Here is a 20,349-nt window from a genome sequence, read left to right on the forward strand (position 1 = left end):
AGTGCCAGAATCATAGACAGGGCGGGAAAGAGGAGCACATGGAAAGGGGAAAGGAGAGGGCATGGATGATGGGCATGGGAGTAGAGGGAAGAAAGGTCCCTCTCAGTGGTCCCTAGTCAGACAAATGCTTCAACCCAAGGGTGGGTTTCAGGGGGTATGCCCCGGTACATGCATATCCGTTCATCAAATTTAGCTGGTACCCGTTCTTCTGGAGGCAGTGTACCGGAACGCTCCCTCCCATGGCCTGCTCCCTTGCTCGCTCCCCTGCCGGCCCAGTCACTGCTTGCTTGCATCATGCTTGCCCCGCCAACAGCCATCTCGTTACCAATAGGGAGTGGGAAATCCATGCAGAGGGAGGAAAACGCATGCATTCCCCACCCGTCCATTGGAAACAAGGCGGCTGTCAGAGAGAAGACGGCAGCGCATGCCACGTGGGCTTGTGCAGCAGCCGAAGAAGGAACAGGAGGCGAGAATTCAGCTGTTGCAGAAGCTCACGGCCCACGCTGTCCTTTTCTCTCTGACAGCTGCCTGGTTAAAACGCTATCCTCCATGGCGTTTTTCCCTGGGGGACTCCCAAGACCGATGCCACCACATCTGCCCTTTTTGGCAACAGGTCCTCTTCAGAAGGACAAGGCCCCGCTGGTTCCCCTTGCGTTCTTTGTCTTCCCACCACGGCTCCACACCATGGAAAACATAGGTGCACGTACACCTTGCACAATTACAGCTCCGGAGAGGGAAGCCTCTTCAGAAGCCCAGGTGAGTGAGAACAAGTTCCTGCCATTACAAAGGCTCTGGATGAGGGATGGGATCTTTGCCGTGGAACAGTAAAGCCCCGTCCGCCTCGGCAGCAGGACCAAAGCCCCTCTCCCAACTGGCCCTTCCTCCCTCTGAGGGTGAGGGACCCGGCTGCCCCACTGCCTCTGGCTTCCCTTCGAGAGTCTCTGGGGCTGTAATTGTGCAGAGTGTGCGCGTGCCTATGTTTTCCATGGCATGGGGCAGCAGCCGGAAGATGAGGAACGTGAGGGGGACCAGCAGGGCCTCGTCCTTCTGAAGAGGACCTGTTTCTGAAGAGGGCAGATGTGGTGGTATCGTTCTTGGGATGTTCTGTGGAGCCTCCCAAGGAAAAGAGCCGCTGCCAGGAACTTTTAACCATATATTTTGGTCCTAAGACTGCAGAATGCTGCAAAAAACCATAAATGCAGGCCAGTTGTTGAGTGTTTCAAATGTGATTGGAACACTCAACAATGTGACCACAGTGTGTGTGTGTGTGTGTGAGAGAGAGAGAGAGAGAGAGAGAGAGACAGAGACAGAGAGACAGAAAGAGAAAGAGAGAGAAAGGAAGGAAGGAAGGAAGGAAGGGAAAGTGGGAGAGAGAGAGATGAAAGAAAGAAAGAAAGAAAGAAAGAAAGAAAGAAAGAAAGAAAGAAAGAAAGAAAGAAAGAAAGAGAAATAGAACTTATGACCACAATTGAGCCCAACATTTTGGTTGCTAAGCAAGAGAGTCGTTAAGTGAGTTTCACCACATTTTCCAAATTGGCCACGCCCACCCGGTCACATGACCACCAAGCCACTCCCACAAAACAGGCCACACTTACAGATAGGTTCTAAAAAATTTTGAAACCCACCACTGGTCTACACATAACCAGGCAATGCCGGGTTATCAGTGTGTGTGTGTGTGTGTGTGTGTGTGTGTGTGCGCGCGCGCGTGCACGCGCGCGTGTGTGTGTACACACGCACACAAACATACTAGCTGATTTATATTCTCTCTCTCTCTCCCTCTCTCTCTCTCTCTCTCCCTCTCTCTCTCTCTCTCTCTCTCAGTACAATAGGTTAAGAGGGCTAAATAAGGCGCATCCTGCAGACTGTCTGGAATTAAATTGAAGAAACGAAACAGCTTGGGTTGAAATTCAAATGAAAGGAAATGCAGGAATTATTTCAGAAAAGTATATGGAAATGATAGTGATATGATGAAGGGAACGGAAACAAATGCTATAAATCTAAACATTCCATTTAATGCCTAAGACTGATCTGACTGCTTAGTAATTGGTTCAGCATACAGCAGGGAGTAAAATAAGGGTGTGTGATGTCCCTTCAGTTATTTATTACAGCAAAAATAGTTGCAGTAAGAATAGAGGTTTTTGAGTTGGGAATGTGGGTTCTGTAACTATACCTCCTGTCTTTTTTTCTTTATTCATGCTTTAATTCCTTTGCTTATTTTACCTTACTCCCTTTTCCATACTCTGCATACAGGTGTTCCTCGACTTACAACCATTTGCTTAGTGACTGTTTGAAGTCAAACAGCACTTTAAAAAAGGGACTTATAACTATTTTTCAAATGACCATTGCAGTTTCCCTGTGGTTACATGATCAAAATTCGGACGCTTGGCAACTGGCATGTACTTATAACAGTTGCAGTGTCCTGGGGTCATGTGATCACCTTTTGCAACCTTCTGACCAACAAAGTCAATGGGGAAGTCAGGTTCAGTTAACAACCATGTTGCAAACTTAACAACTGCAGTGATTCATTTAACATCTGTCTTGATCTTAGCAACAGAAATTGGAGCTAAATTTGGTTGTAAACCACTTTCCCCAAAAGATGTTAGCAAGATGGAAGATGGGGCCACAAAATCATAGGTGGTATTCCGCCGGTTCTCTCTGGTTCGGGAGAACCGGTAGCAGTGGCTGCGGGAGGCTCTGCCCACCCCGAGTAATGCACGTGGACTGCGCGTGAGCAGGTGGTGGTGCGCATGCACAGACAAGGCATGTGCGAGTAAAGCGAGCGCACACGCTCACATCTGCGAACCGGTAGGGAAGGTAAGTGAATGTCACCTCTGCACAAAACCATCCTCACCATCGCTCAAAATCTACACACGATATTAGCATTATTAAGCCAAGAAAAACATGATAACAAAGGATCCAGGTCTCCAAATTCTCTCAAACCCTTTATCAAGGCAAATGCAGAATCTGAATAAGAAGTGACAATTTCGAAGCCATCAAGTTGATATTTAGACATTGGCTGATGGAGAAAATTTGTAGCCATTCAAATTAAGTTCGGCTAAGGTCTGTGATAATTTCAGGTTACATTTTAAGTTGTCTCCAGACCTGGTAAAATGAAGAAGCAAATTCATAACAATTATTTTAAAAACAATATTTATTGGAAGCAGCTTCCTCCAATCCCAACTCAAGGGACTTTAGATGTGTTGGACTAAAGCGCCTACAATCCCCAGATGGAGATTATCAGACACCAATGTTTAGCAATAATATATTACCTGATAGTTTCAGACAGATATGATCATACGATGTCAGAATAACAAAAACAGTGATAAAAATGTTTTAAATAGTTCAAGACATCCACAAATTCAAGGGACTGCGGCAGGGGTGGGTTTCTCGCCCCGTTCCAACCGGTTCGGTTGGAACGAGGCTGGCGGCGTCCTCGCACACGCGTGTGGTGCGCGCGTGCCCGCGCGTGGCACATGCATGCATACTAGCGTCTGTGCGATGCTCCAGCTGCTCCTGGAGGATCGTGCAGGCGCTGTATGCGTCCTGCGCATGCATGGAAGCGCAGAATTCATCAAAACCGGGTAAGGAGCGGGCGCAGGCGCGCGCGGGCGCGGGGGGGGGCTTTGCCGTTCCCGGAAGTTACTTACTTCCGGGTTCGGCGACCAACCGGTTCGCAGAGACCGCCGCGAACTGGTTGAAACCCACCCCTGGACTGCAGGGACTAGCTCTAAATTCACCCTTTCTTTTGGAATCATTTTTAGCTTCCTAACAAACCCATGTAAGACCTTCTAAGTTCAACAGAGCTTACATTTAACTCTGCAACTTTAAAGTCAGGGTGACACACTCACTGATTTTTCCCCCCAGCATTCACATAATCTACGTAGAAAGCTGGGGTAACATTCCTTAAGGAACTATATTAATACAACTGAAAACAGCTTGAATCCCAGGTCCCGTAAGAAGTTCTGTAATGTGACAATTCAGTATGCAAAGGCTCGATATACGAACTTCAAGGCGTCCAACAGTCACTTGATGCAAGAGCTAGACACCCAAAGGCAGAGCATTTTATAATAAAGAGTTCTTAACTTCAATAGTTTCATGTAAAAAAAATGATTTATGAACAGGAACAGCCTGTCATACCAAGAGCAATGTTCACAAGTAGCTTTTCTGGCAGGTCTCCCAATACAAGAGAAGCAGAAATTCATGCAGCTCTTAAGATAATAATCTGTTGTTGTATTAAACTTTTATTCACCTTTTGAACTTCTGCCTGCTATGCAACTTACAAAACACACATACAGAAATGCTACCAGAGGACTTTGTTCTGTTCATACCTTGTTCATACAACTGCATCTTACTTAACATGTATTTTTGGCTTCGACTTGGTGCGTGAATCCAGCTACTGTCGATTCGCAATGCAAATAAATCATGATTTATTACTTATCCTACTCAAACTATTTCACAATTGGCTGATTTGCACAAGAATCACGGAGTTTGCAGCCAGCATTCCTACATTTCTGAAAAGTACAGTATGGTATCTTTGAAAAACACAAAGTTGAAGAAAACCAGTACAAACAATAATTCTTCCCTTAATTTAACCCAACACAACTAATATGCTAGTCAGTGGATTACTGTATGAGAAGAGAACCTCTAGAGCAGAGGTGTTAAAACTCAAGGCCCGGGGGCCGTATCCAGCCCACGGGGTGCTTAGATCTGGCCTGCAGGGCTACCCTGGAAACAGCAAAGGACTGGTCCACGGTGCCTCTACCAGCGAAAATGGAGAACGGGCGGGCCACATGGAGCTCCATTTTTGCTGGCAGAGGGTTTTAGGATGCCGTTGTGGAAGGAAACAGGACCCAGGGGGACACAAGCTGTCCACCCGAGCTCTGTTTTTGCAGGCTGCAGGAGGCTGTTGCAGCCGAAACTGGAGATCGGGAGCCCGTTTTCGCTGGCCGAGCGCTTGGGCCACCATAGGTGATGTCACACGAGTGATGTCGAGCTAGCCACACCCACACCTGGCCCCACCCACTCCAGCCCCCCCAAAGTCAAACACAACCCTGATATGGCCCTCAATGAAATCAAGTTTGACACCCCTGCTCTAGAGGACAACAGGATGGGAGAAAGCAAATATTCTGTATTTCTCTTTGGGGATTTGCTTTTATTGCTGAAAATCAGTATGACATTTGGTAAAACAAAATTAAAATATTAAAAAGTTTGGACTGAGAGAGGGCAACTGGTATAAAGTCACTTAAACTTCTGTGGCTGAAATTCGATTACAATCTGGATCTATCTATTCCTACTCCAACACTTCAATCAATATCACACACCTCTCATATCCATCACCCCAATGAGTCATACATTCAGTTCTTCTGCACATTATGCAGACTTTACAAATACCGCATCTTTAATCAATAAATAAAATGTTCTCAAGAACTTTGGAGAGTTTTCCCGGAAGTAGTGTTTTACACAAAAACCCGTATAAAATGTAGTCTTTGACTTATGACCACAATTGAGTCCAAACTTTCCATTGCTAAGGCAATTAAGTGAATTTTGTTCCATTTTACAACCTTTTTTGCCACAAATATTAAGGGAATCCCTATATTTGTTACGTGGATCATGGGGTTATTAATGATTCTGGCTTCCCCCTGGCTCTGTTTGTTGGAAGCTGGCTGGGAAGGTTAAAAACGGTGATCACATGGATATCGGGACGGTGCATGTTAATTGCCAAGCACCCCAATTTTGATCACATGGCTGTGGGAATGCTGCAACGATCGCAGTGTGAAAAGTTGTCATAAGTCATTTTTCTTAACACCGTTGTAACTTCAAGTGGTCGCTAAATGGATGGTTGTAAGTTAAGAACCACCTGTATAAAGGGGTGACAAACTGGTGACCCGTGGGCTGGATGGATCATGCACAGGCCACACCTACCCCAGCTTCGCGAAGGGGGGAAATGTCACAAAACATCACGTGACGGCAGTACGACACCCCGAGTTGACATCCATGGTCTATATGCAGCTGGACAAATCATCTCAGAATATTTACTGTGCCATCTTCCTTATGCATTTGCAGAAGCTAATTTAGTGAGATTTACACACTCCAGGGACGCAGAGGCTCAGTGGCTAAGACACTGAGCTTGTCAATCAGAAAGGTTGGCAGTTCAGTGGTTTGAATCCCTAGCGCCACATAATGGAGTAAGCTCCCATTACTTGTTCCAGCTTCTGCCAACCCAGCAGTTAGAAAGCATGTAAAAATGCAAGTAGAAAAATAGGGACCACTTTGGTGGGAAGGGAACAGCGTTCCATGCACCTTCGGCGTTTAGTCATGCCGGCCACATGACCTCGGAGACGTCTTCGGACAGTGCTGGCTCTTCGGCTTTGAAATGGAGATGAGCACCGCCCCCTAGATCAGGAAAAACTAGCACATATGTTCGAGGGGAACCTTTACCTTACACACCCCAATAGGAAGGGGTCTTGTTATTCATGACACTCTGGTGGCCGTGAAAACTGAAAACCTTATCCTCCAGGAAATTTGTTTAGCTTTTTGGATGACCTGAACGCTTCTATCTCCCAGTGCAACAGACCAACGCATTTATTCCTGTGAGGATAAACTGAAATGATTTCTTGTTGAAATGAAACATTCGATTGAATGCCAAACTGCAGAACATTTCAGATGCTCAGTGTCCTTGACTCCAGTGAGCTGTTTATTTGTGCACCAGTCTCACATTGGGCTTGAGGGCTGACATCCAAGAGAGCAACTACATATATGGTGTTCCCATTTTTCTCCTCCCAACGTGATTGGGACTGGAAATATTTATGATGTGCTCTATAATAACCCAGGCAAGCTTTAAAATCCCAATAAGCATCTGGCAGCCTGCTGTACTAATTCTCTAAGGAGAATGAGCTGGCCAGGATTTATTGACATTTTAATGCAAACCCTGCAAATAGGAGATTTCCTTCTTAGCTTGGTTCCTCCTTTACTCTTCATTCTATTTATTCTGGAATAGTCTCTAGCAGGAGCAGAGTTTTAAAAAACTGGGGAGAAGGAAGAAGATGCTGAAGTATTCAGGATCCCAATGTATCACTGACTCATAAATCACAGTTCTTTTTTTGCCAGATTTCTTACACTGTGGCAAGCCCACACACATAAGAGTGAAAGGGAGGAATTTTGTACAAGGAACGTACAAGCACTACACCATCTTAACACTTTGAATATCCTAATTACTAAAGTGATGGTTTCCAACCTCAAGGATTACTTTATTGGTTACCTCATCTTAACCCAAAATTTCCTTGCCTGAGGTAGAATTCAAATGCTGCTTTTCCTACTAGATTTTGCCATCTTTTGTTTTTAAAATCTTGCGGCACCAATTCAGATAACAATTCGAGCTTTTCACTCATCCTTGCTTGTACTATATTGCTTTTCTAGCAATCCTGCTGAAAATTCCTGCACTCAAATTTTCTAAGAGGACACTGAAGCCTCAAACTAGTTCTTAAACTGAGGCAGGCAGACTCAGGGTGTGGAAAATCTCTTTTCTTTTTCAGAGGATACCTAGACATACTACGAATCAAAGCGCACGCCAGTGTTTCATGCTTGCAAATCTAAATTATTAAGAACTTGCTCAGCCCAAAATTTGTGCTCAATCCCAGAAGCCAGTCCACGGGTCTTTTCTTTTTCAAAAGAAAGAAACAAAGAGAAAGAAAAATGGTGTCTCCTCTGTGACAGGAAAAAAGATACAATTGCAAAATTTACAGATTAAGTTGGAAGGGACCTTGTAGGTCATCTAATCCACCCCCCACCCCCCCAAGCAGAAGACCCTACACCATTTCTGATAAATGGCAGTCTCTGGAATCATCACCTCTACTAGAAGCATTCTGTTTTGGCAACCAAATGTATAATCAATGGCAGGGACACCTGTTTAGTTTATTATTACTACTTTTGTAGGAGCAATACAATCATCTGAAATTTTACCCATCTACTGTAAATCACCGCAGATGGGGACTGAAGCCAAGAAATTAAAAGATGCTTGCTCCTGGGGAGGAAAGCTATGGCAAATCTAGACAACATACTAAAGAGCAGAGACATCACTCTTACAATGAAAGTATGTATAGTCAAGGCTATGGCTTTTCCAGTTGCAGTGAAAGTTGGACCATAAGGAAGGTTGAGTGCCAAAGAATTGAGGCCTTTGAACTAAGGTGCTGGAGAAGACTCCTGCGAGTCCCTTGCACTGCAAGATGATCAAACCGGTCAGTCCTAGAGGAGATCAACCCTGACTGCTCTTTAGAAGGCCAGATCCTGAAGATGAAACTCAAATACTTTGGCCACCTAATGGGAAGAAAGGACTCACTGGAGAAGAACCTAATGCTGGGAAAGATTGAAGGCAAAAGAAGAAGGGGACAACAGAGAATGAGGTGGCTGAATGGAGTCACTAAAGCAATCAGTGTCAGCTTAAATGGACTCCAGAGAATGGTAGAGGACAGGAAGGCCAGGAGGAACGTTGTTCATGGGGTTGAGACTTCGCAACTAACAACTGTAAATCACTCAAAGCTCTATCCATCTCCATATTAGACCCATCCTTGAGTTCACAATACACTCCATCTGTAGTCTCAGGAACTCAAGTCTCAGAAACTCAAGACGACATTTTCTAGAGCAGTGGTAGTCACTGGTGTTCCAGCTTTCATGGTGGGTGGTAAGGGTTTGCTGTAACTCTGCTTTATAAATTTTATAAAGTAAAGTTACTTCCCTACTTTATAAATCACCATTACTGTGGAACTGGTGGGCGGTTAGAAAATTTTAATACTACCAGAAATACAAAAGTGGGCGGTAGGTATAAAAAGGTTGACTACCCCTGTTCTAGAGTAAGCAACTTTGGAGTCATAAAACTGGCAAACTGGAAATACTTTTGAAAAAGAACTCATTTATCTGCATTCTAATTGTTGCAAAGGTTTTTGCAATCAATAAACATGGCAAAAGAACAGATTGTATAACAGATATGGTCTCAGACCCATTTCTATTTATATCTAGAAGAGAAAAAGTCATCCAGATTTAATAAATGGGTAGCAGCAACTAATGAATACACAGGTCTGTAGAAGTCAGCTGATCTCTAAGGTTCTTACAGGGACAAGACATTCATTGTCTTGGATGCCAAGATAAAAATACATACAAGAATGTGGAAAAATTCAAAAGAATGACTAGCTCCAAGTGGTAAGAACCACTAGCCACGACAAACAACTAAGATAGATAGATAGATAGATAGATAGATAGATAGATAGATAGATAGATAGATAGATAGATAGATAGATAGATAGATAGATATATATATATATATATATATATATATATATATATTATGAAGGAACCCATTCTTCTAGTTTGCATCCTTAAACAGTCCAAACAAGCCCTACACATCTAAAAAAAAAAGATTGTGGAAAGCTTGGGAGAATCCTAAGGTTTAGAGAAAGACAAGAACAAGAATGGCATTAATCCAGTTGGAATTGAAGATTACCAGTAGTCACAAAATGTATTTATATCCCACCTTTATTATTTCCTAAATAACTCAGTGAGGCAAACATACATAATACTCCTTCGTCCTCCTATTTTTTCAGCAGACAACCCTGTGAGGTGGTTAGGGCTGAAAGAGTGTACCTGGGCCAAAGTTACCCAGCTGGCTTTCATGCCTAAGAGGAAACTACAACTCCCAGTTTCCCAGTTTCTAAGCTTGGAGCCTTAACCACAAGACCAAACTGGCAAAGAGAAAGAAAAAATGCAATATTTAGAAGAATGCAAGTCTGGCCAAAACAAGCCAGTCCTGAACCAGATGGTTCAACATTACAAAATGTTGTTAGTTCTCTACACATCACTCTAAGAAAGCTGTTTTGAAATGCAACAATGATATATTCCTAACTAAAGTAATATTGAAAAGCAGGTCCAGGCGGGGCATGTGTCATAATTTAGCTGCTGTCAGGGGAAAACAAATATAGAAAGAAAAGATAAAATCCCTGATGTCCTGTTTGTACATCTCTAGAATTCCTCAGGCTGTTGGAATCTAGTACAAAAGACACAACACACACACACACACACACACACTCCAAATAACTCACAGTATCACACTTATTGGTTGCCTTATGCTCAGAGTTCTCATCCCAGTCCCTTTCTTCTCTCCTGAAATCTAATTGCGGAATATCAACACTAGCCTCCCTTATGTAAAGTTATTTTAAAGGCAGGAGGAAAGTATAGAAAGCGCTGGGAGCCTCCCCCATTAGCATCACCCCATGCGTGTGAATTCCGCCCGTTTAAGTCTCACCATTCAAGTTCCTACCCAGGACTTGCAGCTTAGAGGGGGGGGGGGACACACCTCAGAATTAGATACACCAACAGGAACGCTTTCAGGGGAGGAAACCATTCAAACCGAAACGAGGTGCCAACCTTTCTCGGATTTACGTCTCTTCCACTGAAAAAGCAGAGAGGGGACACGGCTCCTGTTATTCCAAAGGCAACAGCAGCAGAGCACTCGGTCCTTGGGATGAAACCATCTTCAAGTTAATGGACCGGGGACTCTACCTATCTACCTAACTACTTACCTAACTACCTATACATGCATGCATACATACATACATACACACACACACCACTCAGTACATACATAGTATGTACATGCATACATACATACACACACACACACACCACTCAGAAGGGTAATATTTGTCAGCCACGAGCGCGCTCCCCGCGCCGCTGCAAGAGCGCATCCTCGCTCAGTGCGCTCGACTCCATCCATCCCTAGTTGGTCAAGTGCAGGCACCCGCGAGCCAAGCGAACCCACCCGGGCAGGGGGAGTCAAACCCGCCCGCTGGAAAGAAGCTGTGGGGAGGGGGGGGGAATAACGCACCTCCCCTTCCAACCACGCGGAGGGTCCTCCGATGCTTTGAAAGGAGGCGGCGTATTGCGGGCAAAAGCGCGCTGGAGATCGGGGCTCAGCTGTGGGCGGGCCAGCTCCTCCTAGTCACGACTCACAGTGACCAACGGTTGGAAGTCCTCGGAGGAGGAACGGAGCGCCGCGGGGCCGGAGCGCGTTCCCCACCCCGAGGTGACGCCCGGCAGCAGGATAAGGGAAAGGTTCCCGGGCAAGAGCCGCGATGGCGATCTTCTTAGGGTCGCGTACTCACGTTTCATCCTTCCCCTCCTCCTGCAAACGGCTCCTTTCAGGGAAAGGGGGATAAACAGCCCGGGGAATAAGCGGGGAGGACAGAAATCCCGAGGGAAGGCAGAAAGGGAAAGAGGGAGGGGAGACACGAGCAGCCCCATGAGGAAAAAGGTAAAGATTCCCCTCGCACATATATGCTAGTCGTTCCCGACTCTAGGGGGCGGTGCTCATCTGGCCGGCATGACTAAAGCACAGAGCGCTGTTACCTTCCCACCAAGGTAGTCCCTATTTTTCTACTTGCATTTTTACATGCTTTCAAACTGCTAGGTTGGCAGAAGCTGGGACAAGTAACGGGAGCTCATTCCGTTACGCGGCGCTAGGGATTCGAACCGCCGACCTTTCTGATGGACAAGCTCGGCGTCTTAGCCACTGAGCCACCGCGTTCCTTGGGGAAACATCCCCCCCTCCACACACAAAAGCCACCCTTTCCCCTTTGAACAGATCGCAGAGCCAGCCTTTTATCCTGAAGGGAATCTCCGCCGGTCTCCAACAAGTCAACCCGCGCGCCAAGGCTTTTCAGGTTCTGGGGGGCTGCACAACGACCAACACCACCACCACCCCGGGCGTGGGAAAAGCTTGCTGCAATTAAACTGGCCGTACCTGCGAGGAAAGGAGCAACGGAGGCTCATCCACCTGCAAGGATCGGGCAGGGAAGGGAACCGCGCAAGGCTGCCTCCCCGCCCCGTTTGCCTAAGGGAAAGGAGCCGCCGGCTTTCCATTCCCTCCCGCCCGGTGGCGATTCTGCACCGAAGGCGTCGTCGTCAGAGCGTTCTCACCTTTTTGCCCTCCGGCGCGGCGGAGCGGCGATTCCCCGCGGTCAGGGAGGAAGATTGCCCCTGGCCGACGTGATCCTGTTGCGGGGACATGGCTTCCATTAGATTCCCTTTGACCGCTGCTCAAACAGCCTGAAGGAAGCCTGAGGTCATCCCAGGCTGGTCTTCGATCCTGGGTAATAAGAAGAAGTCTTCCTCGGAGCCCCTCCGGCCGGCTCTCATTGGAGAATCAAGGCAGCAGCTCAACGGGGAAGCGCGCAAAAAAGCTTTTGCTGCGGGCGCCGACAGCGGATTCAGGACAGCGAGTGCGGCATACAGCGGCGCGGCTGGCCCCGCCCACCTCGAGGCCAAGGCTGCCCGAGGCTCCACCCAGAAATGGAAGCCGAGACACAAACCCCGCCCCTTCTGCTGCGGAGGGGAATCTGGCCCAGCCGGCGTGCTTTGTAGCCCCGCCTCTTATTTTAATCGCGACCTTGGCCCCGCCCACAAACGAGACTGCAGAATTCCGAGGTGGGGGGTGGGCGCGGTCGTCTGTTTGACTTTTGCATTTCTGAGGAAACGAAGGGATAATATCTTAATGTTCATATTATTATATATATATTTAATCCCTGATTATCGAGTCTTTGGACTTCCTGGGCTGCGATCGAAGAAGCCCTTTGCAAATTTTAAAAAAAATATTTTAAAAAACCCTATTTCTTCATTGGATCTCAATATTGCTAAAGCAACCAACCGCTCTTCCATAATAATCCCTTCCTCCTCCGCTCCCTACTGAGGGGCCACGTTTTTTAAATTAATATATTCTTGTACCGAATTGATTTGAGAAGGGACCTCAACCGTGTTTCATCTGGAATCGATCAATGCTGTAAACATATTTGGTCAGACACCCCACCCACCCCCAATGAAATGGCTAAGGGCACAAGGAGAAGAACTCGTTGCAACGTTGGCAACTCTTGATTGCGAAACTCAAGTGGAGAAGGCAACTAGGAACAAGCCAGATCTTGTATCGGTTTCCTAAGAGGGTCGTTTAACTCAGGTCACTGGGTCTTAACTCCAAACAAGTACAGCAATGCTTGGAAATGCAGATCTGCTCCAGTCCAAAATAGGAGCAAGAGAAAAGATGCTTTCAGGCAAAGCATTTATTGAATACTTTGCCACATCCATACGACCTCATAATACATCATAGGTCTGGAGTTGTATTTCCAGGCAAAGCTTTTGTAAATGTTACTTTTTCTCTGCCTGGCATTTTAGGAGAGATGCAAAGAACAAATATCCGGTAACCCATACTTCCCTACCATTCCTTTCTGCTATTTTCTTTGAAAGAAAGGAGCACCTCGGCTAATTTTAATTTTGAATTAAAGCCCTGAGGCAGAATGGCTTAGATTCAGGTCCACAAGCTAAAATACAGCCACATTATAGTTTGGCTTACTACAATGTGGAGAATTGATACAAACATTACTTTGATGGTGCTAGGAAGCGTTTGGCTAGAAGGGGTGGGTGGGTGTATATGTCCCCAGGATATGGTCAAAATAGTCCATGATGCTCACAACATTAAATTGAATTTTTGCCCATTTCACAATGCAAATAAAAAGGTTGAAATCTGATCACTGTTGCAGCCTCCATCTTGACCTTGATGGAAATTACCTGGACTTGAATGCTTTATGAAATTGCTTCTCACAACATAATTGAACTGTGAACTAGATGGATTTACACAACATGCTAGACCAAAATGTCTTTAGCAAGTTTGTGATTCTTCTGTGAGATACCTGTATATGCTTTGTATCTAAAGTAGAACTAGCACTTCAAAGTCTCCTGCTTACTAGCTTGATGCCTTAACCACTATGCCAAACAAGCTCCTGTCTGTGGCATGTATATGTATGATTTCTGTCTAGCCTACAGCTTTGAGATTTATCAAAATATATAGCCTGAAATCATGCATCTCCAAAAAAATGCAGTGAGTATTTAAGGTGAAATAAAGAAGTTGCCACCAAAGCAAATAAAATGGAAAAATATATTGACAAGACATATAATGCAATTTTTTTCTGACAAAAGTTTGATGTGCAAATCTAGCCATTATGGCTTGCAAACTATGGTTTGTTTTAAAATCCAACTGTAGTTTATTCGATAAACCATGATTAAATAAATTGTAATTATGAGTCAGTCAAACTTGGGTGGCTATAACAAATTTGAATAAATAAAGCTCCTTTCACCAATGACAAATCAGAATTTCTATGTTAGTATGTAAAATAGACAGTCTCATTCCAGGTATTTTTAATTGAAATGTTTCAAAACTATTGATTAGAATGAACTTTCAGTTTTAACATTTTCATCTTTTTTAAAAAAAAAACCATATTCACACTATTAGAACAAATAAAGAGGCTTATGTTGATGTATGAAGATTGTTGGCTAGATTGTTAACTTTGCCGTGGGATACTGCATTCTGCAAAATTACAGAAATGAGGGGCATCTGTTAAGCTCTGCAAGACTTGTGAGGAGAGAGAAAATGCTTTTTTAAAATAAGAAACATCTGTAATGCTGTGTGGGAGACTAGGAAAAGAAGTAGAGCCAGAAATCTCAAGTTTATATTCTTGTTTGTCTTATCTTTCTCGCATTCAAACTCATTGCTGATTTAAGGGAATATTAGATCTCATTTTAAAGCAATTTTAGCTGAGGTTTCAAGTTAAACACTCTTGTACTAGGACAGCAAGCAGCTTGTGCATACCTTTGTACTCCTTGCTATTACTCTTATATTTTATCCTATCTTTCAGCTTGGAAGAAACTCAATTTTTTTTCACATAACTTTTCTGAAATCAAAGAGAACACTGTATATCATGCTGAACTTGTAATTCTAGGACAATAGGATAATCAAGTGACGCCCATCTAACACGCTCTGCCTAATCTTTTTGTACATATAGTAGAACCTCTGCTCACAAACACTTCTGACCACGACCAAATTGGGTTCCCCCCCCCCAAAAAAAGTTTTTTTCGCGGCCGATTTCCCCTTCTGCGCCATTTTTTCTTTGTAAGCACTAAATTTTCAAAATGCGGTTTGGGTCACAACCAAATCAGTTTGCAACCAAAACTATGGAGCGGATTATGATTGTGACCAGAATTTCTACTGTACATGGTATTTTCTACTGTGATAAACAAATTTATGCTGCTTATCAAGTGTTTTATAACAACCAGCAAAGTGGTTTCTCAAATAAGGGATTACATAATTTTAAAATGACCAGATATTTTAAAAAAAAAACAACCCATGAGAGTCAAGATGGTATTGCTAATAAGGTGTCGAACTAGGAACAGTACCTCTAGTTCTAGTTTAGAACTTGGAAATTAATAATTAATAAATTTTGTGTCAGCCCAACATATCTCACTGATTTGTTGTTGTTGGGAAAAATAGGTCCTGTACTGATTTTAAATGCAAGTGCATATCCAGCACTAACAAGGCAATGTATAATTTTTTCCCCACCAACATGGTTGTGTGTCATAAAATAGTGATAAAAGTTACTATTTTTTAAACTCCTAAATATTGTAATCTGTACCTGACCACATCCCTTCTACAGAATTAAAAATATTGAAAAATGTAGGGAAAAAATAACCTCCAGTACCTGTCTGTCTACAATTTTTCTGCACAATTTACTTACTTTAAAATATAAGTTTTAATGAAGTCATTTTCTGGCAGCTGTTTGTGAAATTGCAGTTCCTTTCCTAGACTTTTGCTGATAGGTTTCTATCCCTGATTGGCAAGTACTTATTTTTCCTGCATTTTAATGGATTTGCAAAAAAACTTGTAGAGAACAGTCTATGATTAAAAATAAAGAGGTATAAAACAACAGTTAAAAGACAATACTTATAAAAAAAATTGTGTAGAATCCTTAAGAATAGATTTGAGGGAACTATTTCAACAATTTAAGATTTGATGTAAGGTGCCTTTACATAATCTTAGAACTATAGAATTCTGAGGTTCAGGTTTTGTTTTGAATATCAGTATAGAATGGGTTTCAGAATCCCTCAAATATGTCCTTCTCAACCTTGGCAACTTTAAAATGAATGGATGTCAACTGCCAGAATTCTCCTACATGCTGGCTGGAGTTGAAGTTGCCATGGTTATAAAAAAGGTTGAATATAACAATTATCGGTTAAACCCAAGTTGCTTCTGTGGTGATTATGGCAAGGAAAGTTTCACCAACCAGTTTGTTATAATGATTGTAAAACAAGAGATTCAAGATACTTTATGAATCTTCATCACAAAAACCAGCCAGAAGTCCATGAATAGTTTGAAAAATATTTTTGCTGGTCAACTGTAAAAAGGAAGGAATTGTGACAAAAGTTGGTGATATTGCAAGACCCTGTGCTTGCTCATTTTGCCAGTATAGGGAGACACAAAGTTCCTTCTGCAACAACAAAATGAAGACCATACCTTCATGGCTTGAACATTTACATTAAGAATCACTTGCAGTATCCTTCCTGCAAATTAGCTGTAGTCAGCTATGATCAAACTGTTGCTAACCCAAAGGAATTGAGTGAATCAATGATTAGTACATTACAAGTATCAGGTTGCTCTGATTGAGGATATTGAAACAAGGAAACTATGATTGATTTCCATGGGGAAGGGGAATATCTCCTTATGGGTGTAGAATTCAGAAGCCCTTGGCTTTGCAGAGAAGAAATTAAAACAAACATGAATGCTTCCCATTTTACTATGATTTAATCAGTTAACCCCAACTATATGGGTTTTCATAGCAACTGAACGAGAAAATGAGCCATATGGAAGGGGTTCAAACTAAAATTTAGAAAGCTTGTTACTGTGGTTTAAGGTGCCATACAAACAAGGCCATTGCTGGTCTTCATATTTAAAGTTGAATATTAAAATTAATAACTTATCTTTATTACATATAGTCATTGATTAGTATGTTGTAAATTCTGGGGGGAAAGATTCCAAGGCTCAAATACATAGGCATTTTTGAATGATTAATAGAAATAAGTAGTATGGTTCAAACTACAAAACCTTACAAGTGGTAGAATACAAATTGCCTAAATTATAAAACTAGTTTGAGAATAAAATACTAATTTGTTAAATTACTAAATGTGTCTTAGGTAAAGCTTTACTTTGGTCAGTAAAAAGTGAGATGTACCGTAACAAAGATATAAACACATAAACAGCATAAGAAAACTCTATATATTTATATATTTGCAAAGTCCCTCTTCAAGAATTAAATATCCAGATTGGGTAAAGCTGTATTAGAGCATTGTAACAATTAAAGAAAATGTACCATTAGTTTCTTAGTTCCAGAGGTTTTCTAACTTGGTGAGTTTAAAACATGTGCATTTCAACTTCCAGAATTCCCTAGACAGAATGGTGGAATTCTGGGAATTGAAGTTCACATGACTTAAAAGTCACAAAGTTTGAGAAATACTGGATACTTTATTCCCATTATATATCTTGCTCTTCATGCATTAATTAAAAATACCAGAAGTTGCTGAATAATATTTGCCTTTAGTAATCTAGAATTTAGAAATAATTTTCTGTCTTTTTTTTTTTTGATGATGATGATGGTAAATGAGCAAATGGTTGTGTGTTGACCCCAGGGTGAATGGAAGCTGAATTTAGGGTGCACTGAATTGTCTATCCATTTATATTTAAATCGGTGGGTCTTAAGTTTGTCACTTAATGCTCATTCAATGAAATATTTTTGAAGTTTTTATTCCTATTTTTTCACTACTATCAAAACTATCCCAAGTACAATTCCCTAAGGGGAAAATAGTTTTAAATAATTACTAATCAGTAAAGTTATAACAATGTTCCAAATTTTAAATGAAATTTGACTATGATATTGTGACTATGTCCATATAACATACCAAATCACAAGCCCACATAGTTTAACTTCTGGTGTTATGCAAAACCTATTAGCATGATCGGTTCATTTCTGCAAATGCAGAAAATAAGGTTAAATGAACATGGCTATATTTAAAAAAGTATATTTCACAAAAGGCAGATATTCAGGTTGTGAGTCCTAGTTTATTATTTGAGCCACTAATTACAGGCAGGTGCAGAGTAGCAGTGAAGAAGCAGTGAAATCTATTACCTTCCACTTTCTATGAACTGTATATTGTTCATTCTGCTCATTCCTCCATGAGCTTTATGCAATATATTAATAACTCATAATTTTCCTTAATGAATTAAAGTACTTGGTTAGCTTCACCTACATAGGGAATCATAAATTAACTTCACTGGCTGGGGCCCATACAATGGACTGAGACAAACTAGCCAACTGCATAGTAGCTTAATGTGTTGTGTAAATCTATCCTAACTCAAGGTTTGTTTATAGACAAACCCTTGTTTAGAAACCTTCAATTCTTTAATTAAAAAGCAAAAATTTAATATATAGCAAAAGATGGGGAATACCTGACTTGGCAAAATAGAACTCAGAATAATTGCAAATGGAATATGAACCAGCAAATAATGTAGCCAAAAATGAGTTGTATTTCCAAAACATGAAAAGCAATTGATTCATTTCATTTGATCAGTCTCTGAATTAAATATTCTGTCCAATTCTTTGGCTCAATACTTTAAGAAAGGTTCAGAGAAACTGAAACAGATCAAGTAACAGGTTTACAGGTTGCATAATATATGATCAAAGGAATAGAAATTAAGTCCCTTGAAGAAAAAATTGAAGAAGTCAGACCTGCTTAGTATTGGAAAAGATGACTTGGGAACGCAGGAGTATCTTTCACAGAGAGTGATAAAAAAATAAAATCAAGATAGTGGCTGCAATTTTGTGATTATAGATCAGTTGCGCATCCAATGCACATGAAAAAAATGGAGATTCAGTGTGGTGACTGCAATAGCCATCATTTTTATTAAATAAATTTCCCCAGCCTGATAGACACCCATGGATGGTAGATATATGGTATTTGAAAGTATGTCACAGAACCATTCTCTTTTGTTGAGTGTAAGCATGGAGTAAAGGATTTTAGGATATAGAAAGATGGATTCACATTCGATGTTACAAAAGCTTGTTAACAATAAGATTAGTTTAACAGCGGAGCAATTATCCATGGATTGGTCCTTTATTTCTTTTATTTGATTTGCTGAAGTAGATGCTAGACAGACATCAAAGTGCTTTAATTTTTATTTTTACACTGTACAGTAAGATTGATCTTTTGGCTGAAATGGCCAATTTTGTCTTTATGATTCTATTAAGCCAGTTGGCTGGGTTTGAATAATGCATTACATCATAAATCATTATTTGTAAAGTGTGCTGCTTGGATTCTCAAAAATACTAAATCAAGCAACATTTTGACCCAGCATTGCTGCAGAAGTTGTGAAGGCTCCAACACTGGAAGTTTTTAAGAGGATGTTGGATAACCATTTATCTGAAGTGATGTAGGGTTTCCTGCCTAAGCAGGGAGTTGGACTAAAAGACCTTCAAGGTGCCTTCCAACTCTATTCCTATTCCATTCCATTCTATTCCTATTCCATTCCTATTCTATACTATTCTATTCTATTCTTGTATCTAGCCATTGTCATGTACCCAAATTGTGGTTAAAGAATCATGGTTTAGCATGGTGTGTGACCCTCACATGGTGGCTTATTTCTGCAAACCAAAGACTTCTGGAGGTTCACGTTTGATTGATATAAGCAGAAATAGACCAATCAGAGATTGAATTGGACATTATGAAGCTCAGTAAGAGGTTCTCAGTCAAGTTTGCCAATAGAAGAGACTGTATGTAGCTCTAGGTTGAATTGTGGGGGCCCTTGGTACTCTTTGAAGTTGATTGTTTTCATGCAGATGTTTCATTACCTGGCTAGATAACATCCTCAGTGCTAGATGTGAGGAGATTTGCTCTCTGTTTATATACTGCAGCTTGCCCTATCATTGTTAGTGGGGTGGTGGTGTTTTTTTCCTTGGAATTTCCTTGGTTAGCCTGTTGTTTACTACTTGTTTGTCTGAGTTGGTAATTCCTTGATTATTGTTTTCTGCTTGATTGTTTGTCTGATGTTAATCCTGGTGCTAATTCCTGCTTATGAGTTTGCTGTATTCTTTTGTTGCTTCTTTTTTAAACACTGAATTAGTTAGAATTTGTGGACAACAGCTTGAGGATTTTCTGGTTTTTTGTGTTCTAGAAAAATCTTAGAAGTCTCAAGAGCGGAAGCTCCTTGAGGGTGAAACAAACATGGCGTAATTATAGAGATGCTACAAGTTAAAACCAAGTTCACATATTTGACTTTTCTCCAAGCTCCATTGGAATTAATACCAGAGGAACTGAGAATCATACACCATGAGAACAGAAGTAACTAAATACTCCTTTTGATGTTCTTCTGAAACTTCATTATGTGTAAGAAATTCACACAAAGTTAAGTGAACCACAAGCTCCAGGTGCTGCATA

At 41.9% G+C, this 20,349-nt stretch overlaps 1 protein-coding gene across 3 annotated transcripts in view; it reads right to left on the reverse strand.

Moving 5' to 3' along the window:
* The window catches only part of ARHGAP20 (Rho GTPase activating protein 20), a 101,708-nt gene extending 89,427 nt beyond the window's left edge, over positions 1–12,281 (reverse strand). For all 3 annotated transcript variants that reach the window (XM_032220073.1, XM_032220074.1, XM_032220071.1), the window contains exon 1: positions 11,965–12,281. In XM_032220073.1, the coding sequence (XP_032075964.1) occupies positions 11,965–12,063 (99 nt within the window). In that variant the 5' untranslated portion in view covers positions 12,064–12,281. The remainder of the gene's footprint in view (positions 1–11,964) is intronic.
* Positions 12,282–20,349: the final 8,068 nt, after the last annotated feature.

The sequence above is a fragment of the Thamnophis elegans genome, chromosome 6 (assembly GCF_009769535.1).
Source record: "Thamnophis elegans isolate rThaEle1 chromosome 6, rThaEle1.pri, whole genome shotgun sequence".
In the NCBI taxonomy this organism is placed as follows: domain Eukaryota; kingdom Metazoa; phylum Chordata; class Lepidosauria; order Squamata; family Colubridae; genus Thamnophis; species Thamnophis elegans.